Here is a 21159-nt window from a genome sequence, read left to right as displayed (position 1 = left end):
GAAATAATATTAGTTGGTCAAAGCTGTGGTGTATATTTTTACTATAAATATACTTACGTTTTAAGTACTGAATTTAAGTTTTTTTAATATTTCGTAATATGTAATTATAAATTAATCTAAGCGCCATCTACACGATAATTGTGAAAGTATCCGAAGTAAGAAATTAATATTTCACGAAATAGAACGTTAAAATGATTAGCAAAATCTTTAAAAAATCGATTACAATTTAATTACTTTTTTGCGTTGTAAATATTAAGCGATAACAATTAAATAACAAATTTATAAATTATCGGTGAATGTTGCATTAGTAATCCGCTAGGAGCGATACCAGTGAAGCTCAGAGCGTATAAACATCTGTGTCGCAAATAAAATAATCACTACAATCTTCTTCCTCATCATCTTCTTCTTTTTCTTCTTCTTCTTCTTTTTGTTCTTCTTCTTATTCTTCTTCTTCTTCTTCTTCTTCTTCTTCTTCTTCTTCTTCTTCTTCTTCTTCTTCTTCTTTTTCTTTTGTATAAGCAGTACTGCCTATTTTTCCCTTTTATTGTGTCCCTAAATTGTCATTCCATCTTTTCCTTAGGCGTACTATACTTCTTTTGCCTAACGGTGACTTGTCCCTGGCGATTCTTACTATCCTTGATTCAGACATCCTGCTGACTTGTGTGTTGATTCCACTCTTCTTTTCTGTTCTTTACCTAGGTATTTATATTGTCTACCCCACATATGCGTCTGATTTCCTCAGTTCTTACCCTGTCTTGTAGTATTTTTCTAGCAATTCTTCTTAAGATCTTCATTTCATTGGTTCCCAGATGTCTTTGTGTTTTGCTTGTATCTGGTCTTGTTTCGGTCGTCTAAGTCATAACTGGTCTAATAACTGACTTATATATTCGGGCCTTTGTTTCCACTCTTAGGTGTCTGTTTTTTCAAATTGTGTCGTTTAGGCAGCCGGCCGTTCTACTGGCTTTAATTATTTGGTCTTTTACCTCTTCTTTAATATTGTTGTCGGCTGATAGATTCATTCACAGATATTCCATTCACATCCCAGGTATTTGATCAGACTCACAATCTTCTTAAAAAAGAAAATTAATACACCTATTTAATTCATTTTAAACATTCACAAAAAATTTGTGAGTTGCAAAAGAACGTTTATGTTTGTTTTATCGAGTTCGAGAAGGCATTCGACTGAGTACAACATGATACACTGTTCGATTTTCTGCGGGCAGCAGGACTTGAACACTACGATATAAGACTGTGGATATACTTATATTACAATACAGTAGCCTCTATCCAAATTGGAGACAGTCGTACTAAAAGATTAACCATAAAACGTGGAGTACGACAGGGTTGTGTTTTATCACCCACCCTTTTTAATCTGTTTTCTGAAGATATCTTTAGGGAGGCTTTGGATGACAGACAAAAGGGAGTAAGACTAGGCGCAGAAGTAATCAACAATAGGTTTGTTTCAACTGCCACTTTTGTACGGTTTTAAAACGATCACTAAACTGTTTGGCATCGATTTTATGCGCATGCTTTGACTTAGCATCGTTCGCTTACGGTACGGTGGCTGTGGCGAAGGTGAGAAGTGTTGGAATGGATTTTGACACTATCCTAAGTACTGGTTATTTGTTTGAAGGTTCTGGCCATTTGTTTAAAATAGGCCAAAAAATAAATAAAGAACAACAATTGGTTTTTTGTCAGTTGTTTGTTTGCCACTTTGTCTCCTCTTTCTGTATTTTAACCAGAAATAGTGATTTATTTTTCTTAATTAATTTGAAAAATGTATATTAGTTACCTAGTTGAAACATTGTGCACAAGAAAACCTAATACCTATTTATATTTATGAAAATACGTAATTGTTTATCCATCCATGCCAGAACCATATCAACCATCTTCACAAAACACAAACATAAAGTTCGGTTATAAATGGAACGAAAACGATACCAAATTATTATTAGATTTATATTATGTTTATATGTATATAAAATATAAATAATGCAAACTTGCTACTTTAGAAATCAAAAATACCAAAGTACTGAGACTAAAAATACCCCAATATTTAAATGATAATAAAACAGAACAAAGAAATTTCATGTACATAAACACCAAATACACCTGTCAAATTAGAATTGTGTGAATTATTATAATGAACGATTGACCAAGAATGAGAAATACTTAAAAAAACAAACAACAAATTAAAAGAAGAATCAATCAAATTGAAGCAGAAATAATTTAATAATTAAAAAAAAAGTTAACTTTTTCATAATAATAAAATGTTAACCATAAATACTCTAAAAGTACGACTGAAAGCACTTTACTTCACTTTGAATACTTTGAAATAAAAATAAAACGACCACCTGAACCTGATCTCAATTCAATTCAATTCAATTTTATTTCCAAAGAAGAATTTTGTACATTGTAATTAACAATAATATTATATTTAATATAATGCACCCACTTCAGGGAAAAAGCGCACTAGGCAACTTAATACCTGTATTGTAACCTTAATCCCTGAAGGTGTACAATCCAATTGTACAATTTTAAACAGTAAGTACTTGTGGCTGGTATAATTTACATACTCTATGATTGACAAAATACAATTGAAAGTGAGAGGAGAGAAGACCTAATCGGCATGGCGCAACTATATTTACTAGAAGACAGTTTGGCTAGAAAATTAATTTTTAGAAAATGTTGAATTCAATTGTTTTAGTTAATATCATATTTTTTATGGTTCTTTTAAACTGTTTATAATTTATTATTGTTTTTATATTTTTTGGCAATAAATTAAATAGAGTTGGACCATAATGAAATAGTGATCGTTTTGTAATTGTCTTGCTGAAAAATGGTACTTTAACCAAAAGTTGTTGAGTTGTCCTTGTATACTTTTGATGTTGATTTATTTTTAACTTACTTGAATTGGAAAATACCCAAATTAATGATTGCTGTATATAAATAGATCGGACACTCATTTGTTTTAGCTCTTTATATAAAAGTGATGTGGAAAAAAGTTTACTTTTTTTAAATATTATTTTAAGAAGTGTATTTTGAGCTGTCTGTAAAATATGTAAGGTATTACTAAATGTACCACCCCAAACAACAATACAATATCGTATTATAGATTCAATCCAAGAGTTATATAGGATACTCAAGGTTTTTTTTGAGAGAATGTCTCTTAATAAGTAAAATTTAGGCATTAAGGATCTAATTCTTTTTGCAACGTGTGCCACATGCTCACGCCATCTCAGATGCTGATCAATTATAACTCCTAAATATTTAATAGATTTAGTTTTTTCTAAAGAGGGACATGGACATGCCTGCACATTGTTGCAATCTGAACTATGAATTTTTAAACTAATATTAGTTGGCTGATCAGACATAGTGGGAGAAAAAGTAATACATTTAGTTTTTTTTATATTCAGACTGAGCAGATTGTGGTTAAGCCATAACTGTATCTTACTTATGCCAGATTCAGCTGTTTTACATACGCGGTCCCATGTTGAATCTTTAAATACTAAGACTGTGTCATCAGCATAGCATAAAATTCGCCCTGAAAACCCATGAATTTCGGTTATACTATTAATGTACAGTATAAATAGAATCGGACCTAGTACTGTTCCTTGGGTTACCCCAACAGTAATCTCTTTAGTTGAGCTAATACAATTACCTATTTTGACTTTTTGTGTTCTTTGAGATAAATAATTACTAATAAGATTTAAAGCTATACCTCTTACCCCATTTTTATATAATTTGTTTAGAAGAATCTCATGTGATATTTATCAAAAGCTTTAGCGAGATCCAGAAAAATTGCTAGACATTTATTTGATTCTTCTAGACATTGTACTGTTTGATCAACAAGATCGATTATAGCTTTCTCTGTGTTAGCTTTTTTCACAAATCCAAATTGCCTTTCGGTTATAATTTTATATTTATCAAAGAATGTAATTAGTCTCTTTTTGAAAGATTGTTCAAACATTTTCGAAAAACTATTAATGACTGATATAGGACGGTAATTGTCGACTTGTTTTTGATTACCGGCTTTGAAAACAGGTGTTACAAGTGATTCTTTCCATTGTGTTGGGATTTTACCTGTTGTATAACAGAGATTAATGATATGAACTAATGGAGAAGCAATGTGCATATGAATATTTTTAACTAATTTCGAAGTAATTCCGTCTGGTCCTGGCGCACTATTATTTTTTAAATTAGATATTAGTAAAATAATTTCATTTATATTTACAGGTTCCAAAAAAATTGATGATTGTAATTCTAAGTCTCTTTCAAAACCCGGTGGTAATGTAGTTTTTGTAATACTATCAGCCATTTTTTGCCCAATACTTGTAAAATAATTGTTAAACATATTTGATTTCTCAATATTATTAGTTATTTGAGTTCCTTGTGTATTAATCAACGGAATATTTTCAAGTTGATTGTTTTGTTTACTTTTGCAACCTGAAATTTCATTTATAATAGACCACATTTTTTTATAGTCACCGTTTGTTTAATTAATTTTAGCTTTATAAAAATCATTTTTTGTCTTTTTAATTAGATTACTTAAGAGAATTCGATAAGTTTTATATTCTTTGTCTAGTTCAATAGAGTAGTTTTTTAATAGTTTTCGCTTTAGATTGTCTCTAGTTTTAATAGACACTATTAAACCAGAACTAATCCAGGGTTTAATTTTTGTACATTGTTCTTTATTTTTTCTTTTTATAGTTTTTGTTGAGTTTATGATGAAATTATTTAACTTATTTATAAACTCATCATAAACAATTTGCGTTGTATTACTTGAATATAAGTCATTCCATGATTCACCGGACAATTTTACGTTTAATTGTTTATAATCTATTATCTGGGCGGTATCGTTTAAATTTGACAGCGGTTTATCATTTTCAGTATTAAAATATACAAACGGTGTATAATGATCTGTCATATCAGTAGTAAAAATTACAGGATCAATTCTAAACGAATTTTGTATTGCGCTATTCTGTCTAATAAATATATGGTCTAACGTAGTACTTGATTTTTTAGTTACTCTTGTAGGTTTATTAATATAAGAAGTATAGCTAAACATATTTAGCATATTTAAATATATAACTGTTTCGGGAGAGTTTTGATTTTGTAAGTCAATATTGATATCACCTAGATGTATTTCAATATCCATCATTTAAATTTGCGAGAAATATGATTCTAAATCATTAATATAAGTATCAATTTTACTAGAAGGTGATCGGTATGAAGCTGTTACACCAAATGAATACTTAGAATAAGTAGAATTTAATAAATATGTAACTCTAAGAAATTTGTTATCATTTATTGATATTACTTTAACGTCTGCATTAATTGAATTTTTTATGTAGATGGCAACACCATCACATATATTTTTTTTAGAATCAATATAAACAGATTATATCCAGGAATATTGTAATTGCTTACCTCAAAAAGATTTCTCGTTTCAGAGAGAACAATTAAATCAAAATATTTTTCCATAGTAGCTACATATATGGTTAATTCATCAAGATGTTTTCTGAGCCCACGAATATTAAAATGAACAATACCCATACCTGATAGATTGTCCGTGTCTCTCTCACCAAAAAACTGTTCCATATTACTAATAATATTTGTATCAATTGTTAAATTGTTATCTAGTAGATTAAGGAATTCAATCATAGAATTTGTTTTGATGGCATGCTTAATTACCTCCAGCTCGGCCAACCTATAATGAATTTAGACAAGAAGCCTTAATTAGATCTAAAATGAGAATTTTTGGAGGTACTGCATAATGCTCAGGTCAGTCCAAACGGTAATAGCTTTTGACTAGGTACTGAAATGACGATTCAGAAACCGTACGTTGGACGATCCCAAGTTCAGTTGGAACGACAAAGGGACGGTACAATGAACGGTCCATTTTCAGTTGGAACGCATTTTATCTATTGCGCAGAAGCGTTAATAATTAGAATAATAATTAGAACCTAATTAGATACGCTGACGATACAGCCATTCTTGCAGAAAATTTACAAGATCTTCAGACTACTAAATCTAGTCAGTGAAGCAAGTTATCGGAGAGGCCTTAAAATTAACATTTCAAAGACAAAGTGGATGGTAGTTGGAAAGATTAATATAGATCAAGGTCTGCTTTCTCTTAATGGAGAGGAGGTGGAACGGATAAATAATTTTAAATTCCTTGGCAGTTGGTTAAATGTAAATTTTTACTCTAATGAAGAGATAATAACCAGGATCAAAATATAACGTAAGGATTTTATGACTTGGAAACCAGTTTTATGTAACAGAAACCTGTCGATGAATATTCGCAAGAAGGTCCTGAAATGTTATGTGTGGCCTATTCTACCGTATGGTTGTGAGACATGGGCGTTAAAAACCACAATGCTAAACAAATTAGAAGCATTCGAATTGTGGTGCTATCGACGGATCCTAAAGATATCGTGGTTTTTGCACACTTCCAATGAAGATGCTCTTCAAATGATGAATTCAGAACGTCTGCTCATAAGCATCATAAAGAGGAGAAGAACAGAATATTTTATAGCTCGACTACTAAACCTCGAATATAATTCGAGGACCTAACTACCATCTGCTTCGCCTTATAATACAAGGAAAAGTAGAGAGAAAGAGATGGATTGGTCGAAAGAAACTTTCATGGCTGCGTAATATTAGACAATGGTGTGGCTCAACAGTGGAAGAATTATTTCGCGCAGCAGCCGATAGAGAAAGGTTTCAGGAAATTGTAAACCTGATGACGGCCAACATCTGAATACACACACGGCACCTAAAAAAGAAGAAGAAGAAACATCGCAAAATTCTCACATCCGTACTTCACGAATGATGAAAATCTGCCTAATAGATACTAAACGGAGTAACTAATATAGGCCTGAATCCCACGTACCAAAAAAATTTGGTTAACAGCAAGCTAAAATTTGTTAATAGCTTAATCTAGTCGGTCATATATTAAGGTACGGGAACACTGGAAAAGGAGAAGTTTTAATTGTGGACCAGGTTAAAAATTTGGAACGTCAGAATACGAAAACGTCCCATGTATTTTGTCAGACAGATCATCCAATTGATTTGTTACCCTTTCATTAAACTCTCATGCAAAAAACAGACTGCTATTTATCACCTGTCATAATTCCTGTCATTTGACATGTTCGACGTGTCGGACTTATTAAAATGCCCAGTTGGTGATAAATGTCAGTCAGATTTTTGTATGAGATTTTAATGAAAGGTGAATATAGTAGGCAAATAAGTAAGACAAACATATAAAATTATTATCTCTACACATTGTGTTTCGCAGACGACCAGGTGGTGATGGCTCAAGATAAGGAAGATATTAGTTACATGGTAAGAAAACTAAAAAAGGAATACTAAAAGGTGGGCCTGGAAATAAATAGGAAGAAAATGGAATACTTAGCAATATCGGAAAAAGACGTCAAAAACTTGGATATATGTAAAAGAGAAAAGAAGAACACCTAAAAATAAAAGAAACAAAGAAATTTTAAACGTCTCATGTATTTTATCGGACAGAACATCTAATTGATTTGTTACCCTTTCATTAAACTCTCATGCAAAAATCAGACTGCTATTTATCACCTGTCATAATTCCTGTCATTTGACGTATTTTACGTGTCGGACTTATTAAAATGCCCAGTTGGTGATAGATGTCAGTCAGATTTTTGTATGAGAGTTTAATGAATGGGTAACAAATCAATTGGAAGTTCTGTCCGACAAAATACATGGGACGTTTTCGTAGTCTGACGTTCCAAATTTGTAACCTGTTCCACAATTAAAACTTCTCCTTTTCCAGTGTTCCGATACATCAAAGTTTGTCCAACGAGACACCGTTAACCTATTAACAAATTTTAAGCTTGATATTAGTAATACTCATGTATTTCTACTTTTAATTCAGTGGAAACACCTTTCCCTTGATGTGTTCTTGCATTTGCATTATTATACATATTGATTAACACTATAAGTTTTTGCTGGTAAATAACTTTTCCTTGTATTTTGCTAATTAGCCCAACATAAAATCAAATTTGAACTAATTAAAAATTATAGAGTGCTGGCTTATACCTACTTAACAACAAATTAAGTACTACAGACTAGGAATCAAATTCTTACTACATTACGTGAATTGCATATTGTAGATTCTCCACTAGTCTATTCATTTATCGTCCGTTTGCTTTGTAAATTGTAGAAAGCTCGGATTTAGAGTATGACCAGAATTTGATTTACAACGTAAAACATTTTCAGATCTACGGCTCTTTAGATTTCGATTTGCTTATAATAGATGTTACTATGGGGTCTTTTGCAAATTATTTTTAATAATTTGCTTTATTTTTAATAATTTGCTAACATGATATGGATATTTGACTTTGAATTTGATGATAGTTTTAGATTCCCAGTTGGGTAACTAATATCTTAGATTTTGTATTTTAGATTTTTAGATGCACTAAATAACAAAAGGTTTCCCCCTGATTTTATCTTTGGATGTGCAACTGCTGCATTTCAAATAGAAGGTAAGATTCACAAAATATGTAGAAATTTATTTATACACACACATGCATATATATTTTACTTTTATCTCCTTTTACCCGACGTTTTCTTTATATCCTTAGTCTATTTCTAGATGTTTTTTAGTAGATATCTAGTCCGTTATTACTATTGAGTGATTTCGATTTTTGTTCTGTCAATATATTTCCACAGGTACTTCATATACTAGATACTTTTATAAATACTTCTGGTTTCATCCCCATCTTTGTTATCTTTGGCATATAGCTCCAAAGTATTCTTCTTTCTTAAAATTTAAATTGGTTCAATAACTTTTCCTCTAAGGTTAGTTGACTCTCATCATAATCATCAATGGCGGTACAACTCTTCGTGAGTCTTTGACGTGTTTCCAATTGCCTTTCATGCTTCTCAGTTCTGTGTCACTATTTCCCATTGTCTCACTCATATTTTCTCCAGATCTTCTCTGACTGCATCTTTCCACCTTTTTTTAGGCCGTCCTACAGACCTTCTCCCATCTAGCCTTTCCCAAAACACATTGTTTATAAGGCGATTGTCGTTACTGCGTATCATACACCCTCCATCTGAGTCTATTGGACTTTATATCTGACTAGATTTTTCTTTCAGAAGAGAGAGCTAGGTAGTGTGTCAAGTTTCTTAGGACCTTTTTATACCATTGACATCCATATTATGTTTAAATTCAGACCCTTTTCTTTTCGACTAAAGTTAATCAGGTGTTTATAAATTTTTATAGGTTCTCTGAACACCAGTGGATGATGATGTTGTGACGATGAAGTCTTCTTCTTCTTCTTCTTCTTGTGCCACTCCTATCGGAGATTGGAAATCATCAAGGCTACCCTGACTTTGTTTACAGCTGACCTAAAAAGTTCATTAGTGGTGCAGCCAAACCACTCTCTCAAATTCCGCATCCACGACATTCTTCTACGGCCTGGATTCCGTTTTCCTTCTATTTTTCCTTGCATTATATTTTGAAGTAATGCGTATTTATGACCTCTCATCAGGTGACCCAAATACTCGAGTTTTCTTCGTTTTATCGTTAATAAAATTTCTGGGTCTCTTCCTATCCTCCGTATTACTTCAAGATTTGTGATTCTTTCAACCCAACTTATCTTCAGCATTCGACGGTAGCACCACATCTCGAAACTTTCAATATTTTTTATGTTGTTCTGTTTGAGAGTCCAGGCCTCTACACCGTATAATAGCGTGTTAAATACGTAGCCACTTAGCATTCTTAATCGTAGAGGGATGCTTATATCTCTGTTGCAGAAGAATTTTCTCATCTTTATGAAGGTGGCCCTGGCAATTTCGATACGTCTTTTTATTTCATTGTTTTGGTCTCCAGTTTCGTTTATTAAAGTTCCCAAGTATTTATAACTTGATACTTTTTCAATTTGAATGCCGTTTATACTAATATGTGCTGGTTGTGTCATGATTTTACTGAAGACCATATACTTGGTTTTTTTGATATTAATGTTTATGCCATAATTGTTGCAAGCAATATTTATGTTTGTAAGTAATCGTTGTAATTCTTCTACTGTTCTTGCAACTAGTACAGTGTCGTCTGCGTATCGAATATTATTTACAACCTCTCCATTGATTACGATTCCTTCATTTGCTTGCAAAAGGGCTTCCTGACAGATGCTTTCACTATATACATTAAATAGCAGTGGTGACAAAATGCATCCCTGTCTTACTCCTCTACGTATTTCTATTGCTTTTGATATCTCGTTTTCTATTTTGATGTTAGCTTTCTGATTCCAATATAAGTTGAGAATTATTCGCAGATCTTTATTATCTATGTCTTTTCTTTCAAGAATGTCTCTTAGCCTATCGTGGCGTACTCTGTCAAACGCTTTTTCAAAATCGATAAAACATGCATGTACTTCTTGATTAACGTCTAGGCATCTTTGTGTAAGAACATTCAAACCGAAGAGAGCTTCTCGAGTACCTAGTCCTTTTCTGAACCCCATCTGTGTATTACTAATATCTGACTCCAACTTTTGATAAATTCGGTTGTGGATGATTTTTAGAAATATCTTTAGTAGATGGCTCATTAAAGATATTGTTCGATGTTCTGAACATTCTTTTGCATTGGATTTCTTTGGCAGTGTAACGAATGTAGACAGCAGCCACTCTTGAGGTATAATACCAGTATTGTATACTGTGTTAAATAAGTGCAATATTATACCTATTGATTCATCATTCAAGAGCTTTAGTAATTCAGTAGGAACCTCATCGGGTCCATTTGCCTTTCCAGTTTTGGAATTTCTAAGTGCCATTTCTACTTCACATTTTAGGATTTCAGGTCCCGTTTCACCATTTACCTTGTCAATGTTATTTCTGTTGTCCTCAAACAATTCTCTTATGTATTCACTCCATCTATTAATTTTTCTGTTAAGTCTACAATAATATTTCCGTCTTTGTCCTTAAGCAAACTTATTTGATGTCTTCTTTGGGTTCCTGTAAGTTCTTTTACTTTTTTATGTATATTGAATGTGTCATACTTTCTTTCATAGTCTTCCATTTCTACACATTGTTCTGTAATCCATGATTCTTTGGCCTTCTTTATTATTTGCTTTATGTTCTTATCAACCTCTCTGTATTTTTCTGAATTATTCTTCAATTTGCGTCTTTCATCCATTAGTTCTAGTATGTCTGGTGTCATCCACACCTTATGTTTCTTTGGAGATTTGGTTAGGTGTTTCTTTCCCGTAGTTCTTAGTGATGAAGTAGGTACCTACTAAGTACCTGTGTATCTTCAAATAAAATTTGATAGTTATCTCACTGCGTTATGCAGTACTAACGATAGTTGAATATAAATTTTTTGAACTTTTAGTTATTTCTTTATTACTGTTTCTTTTTCTGTTTCAGTTCTTCTTCAGTTCGGACGAGAAACTTAGTTATAAACAAATAAGGGTCAAAAAAAGAGTTTTTTCGTTTAAATCGCTACAGGTAAAAATAGGGTAATTAAATGTCTTATTTATAATATTTTTCTTTTAGTAGATGAGCCAAGGTTTCAAATAGCGTTTTTTAATTTTTGGTCCGATTACTTGTTGCTTCGGATATTGCAAAATAAAACTAAAATTTCGAAAATAAAAAATTTGCTATAACTTTTGCGAAAATGAATTTAGGACTTTCATATTGCATGAAAAGTTGATTCAAATAGTTCGTACAATGCACAAAAATTTTTAAGATTATGCGTCAATTGGTTTAAATTTTATTCACTTTGTTTATCCCAAAGAGCTGTTTTTTTTCGAAATGTTATTTTTCAGAAAATAATAATGATACAGCAATTCTGTGAAAATAACGTGAAAGAAGAATAGTCATATTTTCAAAGCATTTTAAAAAAACATTAAAATGTCACTTTTATCACTCAGAAAACATTTTACTAAAATAGAGTCATTTTTGGCTTATAAACAATTTGAATAACTTTTTTAATATTGACTGTAGGCTAAAACTACAATGGAATTTGAACAACTGGTATTTTTATACGAATTCTCAAAGAAAACTTTTCGCATAGGTTAATTACGGTCAAAGTTAACCACTTTTTTTATTTAATTAACGGCTACTTTGTTTATAACAATTAAGCAACCTAACTAAAGCCATTTTGAAGTTGAAGATATATAGGTTATGTGTAAAAGTTTGAGTAAACTTTGAACCTCAACAGAGTGGTTAATAAAGCTTTAAAAATGGCGTCCGAACGGAATTAATTCGTGTTCGGTGGAGGGGAATTACTAGAATACGTGCACTCAAAAAATGAAACTGATTCTGCAAACATATGCTGCAATTAATATCGCTGGAACTTGTTGATGGATTTTGATCATAATTTTTTTAATTTGTATGTACTCGTAGTCTTATAGAGTACGTTATGTACACACAACCCCAACTAACATTACAAACTGTTAGGGGGAACTCCCCATATCACTCAGGGATATGAAAAATAGATTACGACCGATTTTAAGACCTACAGAATATACATATATAATTTCATAAAAATCGGTCAAGCGGTCTCGGAGGAGTATGGAAACTAACACTGTGACAGGAGAATTTTATAGATGGAAATATATAGGTGGCTATTAACAAATAGGGGTTGGTGATAGAAGAGTGAAAATTAAGGGTTGTACGTATTTTTTAATTCTACATCATATAAAATTAAGGTAGATAATTTTGTCCAAAAAAATAAAAAAAAATGTCAGGGGTTAAACCCCCCTTATAACTTAGGGGTATAAAAAATACATTAAAACCTCTTTAACGTCCTACAGGATAAACATGTAAAATTTTATAAAAATCGGCCCAGCCGTTTCGGAGTAGTATGGTAACTAACACTGTTACAGGAGAATTTGATGTATACAGGGTGCGCCAAACCTCTGGTCTTCTTTAATTACGGCTAAACTATGAGATATACAAAAAAATGTTTATAACAAAACTAATGTGTATCAAAGAGGTCTATAATTTAAAATTATTTTCAATTATACAGGGTGAGTCAGAACGACGGTATGAACCAAAGTTGTATTTTTTTAAATGGAACACCCTGTATATTAAATCATTTTTGAATATACTATTTAAAAATATGAAAAATTTGTATAAGGTCTTATAGGCCTAAAGTTAATAATTTTCGAAATATTTACATTTTTATTGAGAAAAATGGTAATATTTATAGGGTTGTGGATTATGTTTCCAAGGAAATAAAAATTTAGGTGATAGGTCAAAGTTTTTAAAATATAGTGTTATTTTTAAATAATTTAATATTTTTTACTTTTAGCCATAAAATATACAGTGTGATCACTATTTGCAAATACAAAATTTTCTCATTTTTTTAAATGGGACACCCTGTATATTAGTTTTGCGTTTTGTAGTAAATATTAGAACCTTTCTTTTGGTATAAGGTTGTATGTACCTAGCTTGCTTCGTTTTGTAGATATTTTAAAAAAACTATAGATTTTACGTGTTTGCGGATTTTTTATTTAAAAATTTTTTTGCAAAAAAAATAATTATAATCTGGTTTTAGAAACATAACTAAAATATAAAATATGAAAATAAAAACGTAATTAAAGATTAAAATAAATCGTATGCTAGTACAATTCAATTGAATATAATAACTTTAAATTATTTTACAAAAAATATTTTACCATATTAATGAATGCATAAATTAGTTACTAAATTAAATAAACAACCAAATTTTAAATCAACCGTAGTAATTTTTCTACTACAGCAACTTTCCTGTACCAAATTAATTGTTAGTTACATTGTATTTAGTTAAACTTTTAATTTACCTTTTAAATTTACTTACATACATCTTGAGAATATAAAAATTATTATAAAGTATGCTTTGAAACAAATGAATGTTAAATGTATCATCCAAATTATTTATCAATATATATAGTATTTACTGGTGTCACAAAAACTGGTAATACTTTTGTAGTTGAAATTTTTGTAACAATTTTTTATATTTTAAATTTTAATTTTTTAACCGAAAAATTTTTGGATATGACATTTGTTTTGGGCGAAACCATTAGAAATTATTACCAGCTTTTGTGACACGAGTAGGTACATAGATACTATTTACTTCTTAATATACTTCCATAACGTTCATTTGTTTCAAAGCATACTTTATACGTTCTCAAGATGTAGGTAATTTAATAAGTTATTAACTGATCTTACTCGTAAATACAATATAACTAACAATTAATTTGGTACAGGAAAGTTGCTGCGGTAGAAGAATTACTACGATTGATTTAAAATTTGGTTGTTTATTTAATTTCGTAACTAATTTATGTATTAATTAATAAGGTAAAATATTTTTTGTAAAATAATTTAAAGTTATTAAATTCAATTGAATTGTACTAGCATACGATTTATTTTAATCTTTAATTACGTTTTTATTTTCATATTTTATATTTTAGTGTATGTTTCTAAAACCAGATTATAATTATTTTTTTTGCAAAAAAATTTTTAAATAAAAAATCCGCAAAAACATAAAATCTATAGTTTTTTTTAAATATCTACAAAACGAAACATGCTAGGTACATACAACCTCATACCAAAAGAAAGGTTGTAATATTTACTACCAAACGCAAAACTAATATACAGGGTGTCCCATTTAAAAAAAATGAGAAAATTTTGTATTTGCAAATAGTGATCACACTGTATATTTTATGGCTAAAAGTAAAAAATATTAAATTATTTAAAAATAACACTATATTTTAAAAACTTTGACCTACCACCTAAATTTTTATTTCCTTGGAAACATAATCCACAACCCTATAAATATTACCATTTTTCTCAATAAAAATGTAAATATTTCGAAAATTATTAACTTTAGGCCTATAAGACCTTATACAAATTTTTCATATTTTTAAATAGTATATTCAAAAATGATTTAATATACAGGGTGTTCCACTTAAAAAAATACAACTTTGGTTCATACCGTCGTTCTGACTCACCCTGTATAATCAAAAATAATTTTAGATTATAGACCTCTTTGATACACATTAGTTTTGTTATAAACATTTTTTTGTATATCTCATAGTTTAGCCGTAATCAAAGAAGACCAGAGGTTTGGGGCACCCTGTATAGAAGTAACTGCGAATTAAATAATAAAAGTGGCTAACTTTGAACCTAATTAACCTAGGTAAAAAGTTTTTTTTCTGAAAATTCGTATAAAAATACCAGCTTTTGAAATCCTAAAGTAGATTTACTCTATAGTCAATATTAACCAAGGTATTCAAATTGTTTAGAAGCCAAAAATGACTCTATTTTACTAAACTTTTTTCGGAGTGATAAAAACGACTTTTTAATGATTTTTTTCAACACTTCAAAAATATAACTATTATTCTTGCATATGGTTTCCACAGAATTGCTATGTCATTATTATTTTCTGAACAATAACAATGCGAAAAAAAGCTCTTTGCGATAAGCAAATTGAATAAATTGTAAACTAATTGAAGAATCGTTTTAAAAATTTTTGTGCATTATATGGAATGTTTGACTCAACTTTTCGTGCAATATGAAAGTCTTAAGGCCATTTTCGCAAAAGTTATAGCACATTTTTTATTTTTGAAATTTTAGTTTTATTTTGCACTTTCCGAGACAAAAAAGGATTGGACCAAAATTCAAAAAGTGCCATTTTAAACCTTGGCTCATCTACAAAAAGAAGATATAAATAAGATATTTAATTACCCTGTTTTTACCTGTAGCGATTTAAACGCAAAAACTGCCATTTTTGACCCTTATTTGTTAATAACTAAGTTTCTCGTCCGAACTGTGACGGGCATTTTTGTATTTATAATGTATTAGGTATATAGTACCCAAAAAATCCATTTGCAACCTGGCTGGTCAAGTGTCCCGACAAAAACCTTATTTCTCTGGACTATCTCTCGCCGTGCTTACTCTCCTTACTGTCGTAATGTTGTTATTCGGCTTATGTGGTCATTCTAGTCTACTTTTCTGTTTCTTACCCAGTCTTTAATATTCTCTACATTTGATCTCCTCGTATATCTGTGAATACTTCTGGCTTTGTCCCATACTGTCTTACCATCAGTTTTTAGAAGGGTTTTCATCTCTGCTGTAACTAGGAATCTTTTTGTCCTCTCTGTGTCAGGTCGTGTTTCTGCCTCGTATGGTATTATTAGTCTGATGACTGTTTTGGTAAATTCTATCTTTCATTTCTTTTCCGATATTTATATTTCTCTATATTGTTTCATTCAGGCAACCTGTGGCTCTATTTACTTGATCTTTACACTCTCTTCTGTTCTATTACTGTTTCTGGTTATTAATGATTTCTGTTTAAATAAATTAATTATATATTGCAATTATATTTAATTCTACAAATGATTCTAGGAGCATGGAACGAAGATGGAAAGGGTCCCAGTGTATGGGATACGACCAACCACAAAATACCTTCTGTAATAGAAGATAATAGCACAGCAGATGTGTCCGGTGATTCCTACCACAAATACAAAGAAGATGTCGCTCTCCTTAAAGAACTTGGCGCCACCCATTATCGATTTTCAATATCGTGGCCAAGAATTTTACCAAATGGTAAGTATCTCTTCGATATTTTTTCCTATTCCATTTTATAATAATATATTGAATACAGTAAACAAATACGTGAGACAAATATATAAAATTATTATCTCTACACATTGTGTTTTGTAGTAGACCAGGTTGTGATGGCTCAAGATAAGGAAGATATTAGTTACATGGTAAGAAAGCTAAAAGAGGAATACAGAAAGGTGGGACTGAAAATAAATATTAAGAAAATGGAAAACTTAGCAAGATCGAAACAAGACTTCAAAAATTTGGATATATATGTAAAACAGAAGAACACCTAGAAATAAAAGGAATGAAGAAATTTAAATATTTGGGTTTTGTAATGTCGAAAAACGCAACAACAGAAGAAGAGATAAACAATAGATTGGGAGAGACAAGATCTTGTATAAAACAATTCCATAGTGTAATCTGTAAGAAAGACAAAAAAAAACAAAAAAAATAATATACCAAAGAGTAGTATGAAGTATCATGACATATGCAGCAAAAATTTGGATCATAAACAAAAAAAACAAAGGAGCATTTTGGCGACCGAAATGGAATACTTGAGAAGATGCTGTGGCCTGCCCAGAAGAAACATGATATCAAATGTAGAGATAAGGAGAAGGACGAAAGTGGAAAAAGTTGCCCTTCAGTATATAGATAAAAGAAGACAAATGGTACGGCCACGTACATAGAGCAGAAAATACATGGTTAATTTAAGAAGGTTGCCGAATGGAGCCCAAGATAAACAAGAATGAGAGGACGACCAAAAAGATCATGGAAAAATGAAGTCGACAAAGCCATGTTAAAAAAAGGATTGGAAGAAGAAACCTTTACACCACTTACATCAAAGTGGCCGAATTGTTGGTTTAAGATTAGGTTTATGTTTATAGTCGAGGAAATGAAGCATTTTGGCTCGCAATTTTTTCGTCCAAAATGGATTTACTTGAAATTTTCACAGAAGATAGGGAATAGTCCAAGCATCATTTTCTATATCATGCTGCTGTACGCTAAATCCTTAGGGGTGGTTGCTACCCCATCTCGGAAGTGGGCATTTTTTATAACATTTTAACCATGCAAATCGATGTAAAAAGTAATTCCAAGAAAAAAACATTTTTTACATTTTCTTTGTATTGTGAAACTAATATTTTTCGAGTTATTTGTGCTTAAAAGTAACAGTTTTTCGACGAAAAAATTGACTTTTTTAGAGGTTTTTTGAGAATACCTCGAAAAATATGCATTTAATAAAAAAACTGTAGCTACCAAAATTGTATCTTTTAGTAAGACAAATCGAATTCTTTTTCTATAATATATTTTAGACCAACACAAACCGAGATACGGCATGTTAAAAGTTAGCTTATTTCGTCAAACGCATAATTTGAAATATTCAAAGCCAAATAAAGGGAAAACTTTGCATTTTTCGAGGAAAACTTGAATAATTTTTTTTCGAGCATATAATTAAACCTTTCAAAAAAAAAAGTAAAAGTTTCTAGCATAAAAATTGAGCGACTTATAAAAAAAAAGGTCGGTACCTGCTTTCCTCTACGAAAAAATCAGTGAAAACAATCCCCTAACTACCCTCATAATTAAAAATTGGTCTTCACCTTTTTGTAATTCCTTTTATATTTGTATTATCAATATACCCAAGAAGTTTGGCCTATTTAAAAGGCCTAATTTTAGAAACATTGGAGTTTAAAAAAAAATTGATTTTTTGTAATTTCGTATTCTTCACCATTTACTTCAAAATATCTCCGAAAATACTGGAAATACGAAAAAAATGATAGACTACTAAATTGTAGCTTTTTTAATAACCGAAATTCCCTTGTGCATAGATTTTCATTACAATTAAAAGTTAGCGAGATATAGCTGTTTTAAACCTCTATTTACGAGCAAACACCCCCTTATTCGAGCCCTTTAAACCCACCCCAAATAAAAACTAAGGGATCTTACGGATTTTATAGCTCTTCAAAAATCCTACAAAATCATTTTTGAAAAAACTTTTTATCACCAAAAATGAAGGAGCTATGTTTATAAAACGAATTTTTTTTCGAAAAATTCGAATAGTCCCCTTATGGAGCATTTTCAATGTATGTATAATACCACAGAACCGGTTCGTATATTGGAAGATGACTAAAAAACTATTTTTATTTGTATTTGTACATATTTGTAAATTCGTATTTTTGGGTCAATAAATGTTTTTGTAATTCTTTAATTATACTTTTTTTCTGTATAGATCTATTAAATTATCTACTTATAAAAATTGTAATATTATTAAGGGAAATCAAAACCAAATTTTACCCGTATTAAAGTTTACAATGATTTTACATAATTTTTGACAATAAGGGGTAGTTCACACCTCTTAAATAATCAACGCCTTTGAGCATGATATATAATATGAAGTACAGGGTGAGATGATACTAATCCCAAATTTTTATGTACTCAAATTATTGCAAGACGAAATTATTCTTTTAGGATAAGTAAATTTTTTATATATAGCTCCAACGAGGGTGGTTTTAAGGGTTGTAATATTATGATAGTATATCTTAAAGCATAAAACAATCATGTAACTAATAAGAACCAAATTTGACAATATTAAAGTTTAAAATGTTATTTTATAATTTTTACAATTAGTGGTAGTTTTCACCCTTAATAATCCAAAAGCCTACAACGGCTCAATATAGAAAATGAACTTGAGGGTGAAATGAGCCTAATCCCAATTTTTTGTACAAATAGATGCTGGACGAAAAAATTGCGAGGTTTTGCCATTTTTTCAGTTTCATTTCCTCGACTATTATAGGTCTGGATCCCGCGTATGAAAAAAAAGTTGATTAATAGCAAGCTGAAAATTTGTTAATAGCTTAAGGGTGTCTAGTCGGATAAACTTTTATATATGGGAACACTGGAACAGGGGCAGTTTTAATTGTGGAACAGGTTAAAAATTTGGAACGGGCACACCACGAAAACGGCACATTTATTTTGTCCGACAGAACAGACTTAAACTCTCCTAACAGAGATTAAACTCTCATGCAAAAATCAGACTGCTATTTATCACCTGTCATAATTCCTGCCATTTGACATATTCTACATGTTCCACTCATTGAAACGCCCATTTGGTGATAAATAGCAGTCTGATTTTTGCATGAGAGTTTAATCTGTGTTCGAAGAGTTTAAGTCTGTTCTGTCGGACAAAATAATTGTGCCGTTTTCGTGTTGTGACCATTCCAAATTTTTAACCTGTTCCACAATTAAAACTGCCCCTGTTCCAGTGTTCCCATATATCAAAGTTTGTCCGACTAGACACCCTTAAGCTATTAACAAATTTTCAGCTTGCTATTAATCAACTTTTTTTTCATACGCGGGATCCAGACCTATTAAGATTTAGGTACCTACATAAAAATTCGTAGTCCACAAATAAAATCAACAAAACTTTTATTTCAGGTTTCAATGATTATATCAATCCCCTTGGATTAGCTTACTACAAGAATCTTATAGCTGAACTGAAAGCTAACAATATCGAACCCCTTGTAACCATTAGTCATTGGGACCTTCCTCAGGTACTTGGTGATGTAGGGGGGTATTACAATGAATCCTTTCCGGATTGGATTAGAGATTTGGCGAGAGTTGCTTTTGATGAATTTGGAGACGATGTAAAATACTGGTTTACTATAAATGAACCACACGAAGTTTGTATATATGACGGTGCAGAAAAGGCCTACGACTGTGCTGCAAATTTACTTAGAGCTCATGCTAAAATCTGGCACATGTATGATGAGGAATATAGGTCTAAACAACATGGTAAGTATTTAAATTTGTGGTTCATATTTATATTTAAATTCTGTGTAGAAGAAATCTTTGATACATAACAGTTATAGTATAAAAGCGATAAAAAAATATCAAAGATTCATGACATTTAGAATGTAACCTTTTTTGATCTAAGAATATACCGTAGTCAAGATATTTTAGATATTTTGGAAGTGTCATAGCACAAAACCAGAGGTACAGAAGACGATACTCGTATGAGGATACGAAAAGCTCAACAAGAATTTAGCATGTTTAGCCCTGTTTAGAGGTCTAACCAGTATACTACAAAGACAAAGATCCTAATTTTCCAGTCAGATGTCATGTCTGTTCCACTCTATGGATGTAAAACCTGAAAAGTGACAAAAAACCTTACAGACAAACTGCAGGTCTTTGTTAATAAATGCCTACGAAGAATTGTTCGTATTCTCTGGTTTAACAATATCAGAAACGAAGATCTGCTACAACTGACCGAATAATAGAAGGCAGAAAAGGAAATAAGTCCAGAAAGTGGTGTTGGATCGGTAGTATACACCCAGCACAAACTCTGAGAAAATGTATCATGGACGAAATAAGAGGCCAAGTAGAGGGTGCCTTAAAAAAGATTGGTATATCAAAGTTATATTTTTTTTATGACACCCTATATCTAATGACATTTTTAAATTGACCTTAAAAATAAGCTGTACTTTTATAAGGGTTCCCTATACCTAAATGCAGGGTGTTTTGATTTATTTCGATTTTTTTATAAAAATGTAAGGTTTTAGAAAAAAATAAATATCTACGAATCTAAAAATCGGT

At 30.9% G+C, this 21159-nt stretch overlaps 1 protein-coding gene across 2 annotated transcripts in view; it reads left to right on the top strand.

Annotated features, from left to right (window-relative positions):
* The window catches only part of LOC126881229 (myrosinase 1-like), a 142134-nt gene that overhangs the window by 102125 nt on the left and 18850 nt on the right, over positions 1–21159 (top strand). For both annotated transcript variants that reach the window (XM_050645372.1, XM_050645373.1), the window contains exons 2-4: positions 8443–8522; positions 16372–16572; positions 20002–20358. In XM_050645372.1, the coding sequence (XP_050501329.1) occupies positions 8443–8522; positions 16372–16572; positions 20002–20358 (638 nt within the window). The remainder of the gene's footprint in view (positions 1–8442; positions 8523–16371; positions 16573–20001; positions 20359–21159) is intronic.

This window comes from Diabrotica virgifera, chromosome 3, assembly GCF_917563875.1.
Source record: "Diabrotica virgifera virgifera chromosome 3, PGI_DIABVI_V3a".
Classification (NCBI taxonomy): Eukaryota; Metazoa; Arthropoda; class Insecta; order Coleoptera; family Chrysomelidae; genus Diabrotica; species Diabrotica virgifera.
This window is presented reverse-complemented; position numbering and strand designations above follow the sequence as displayed.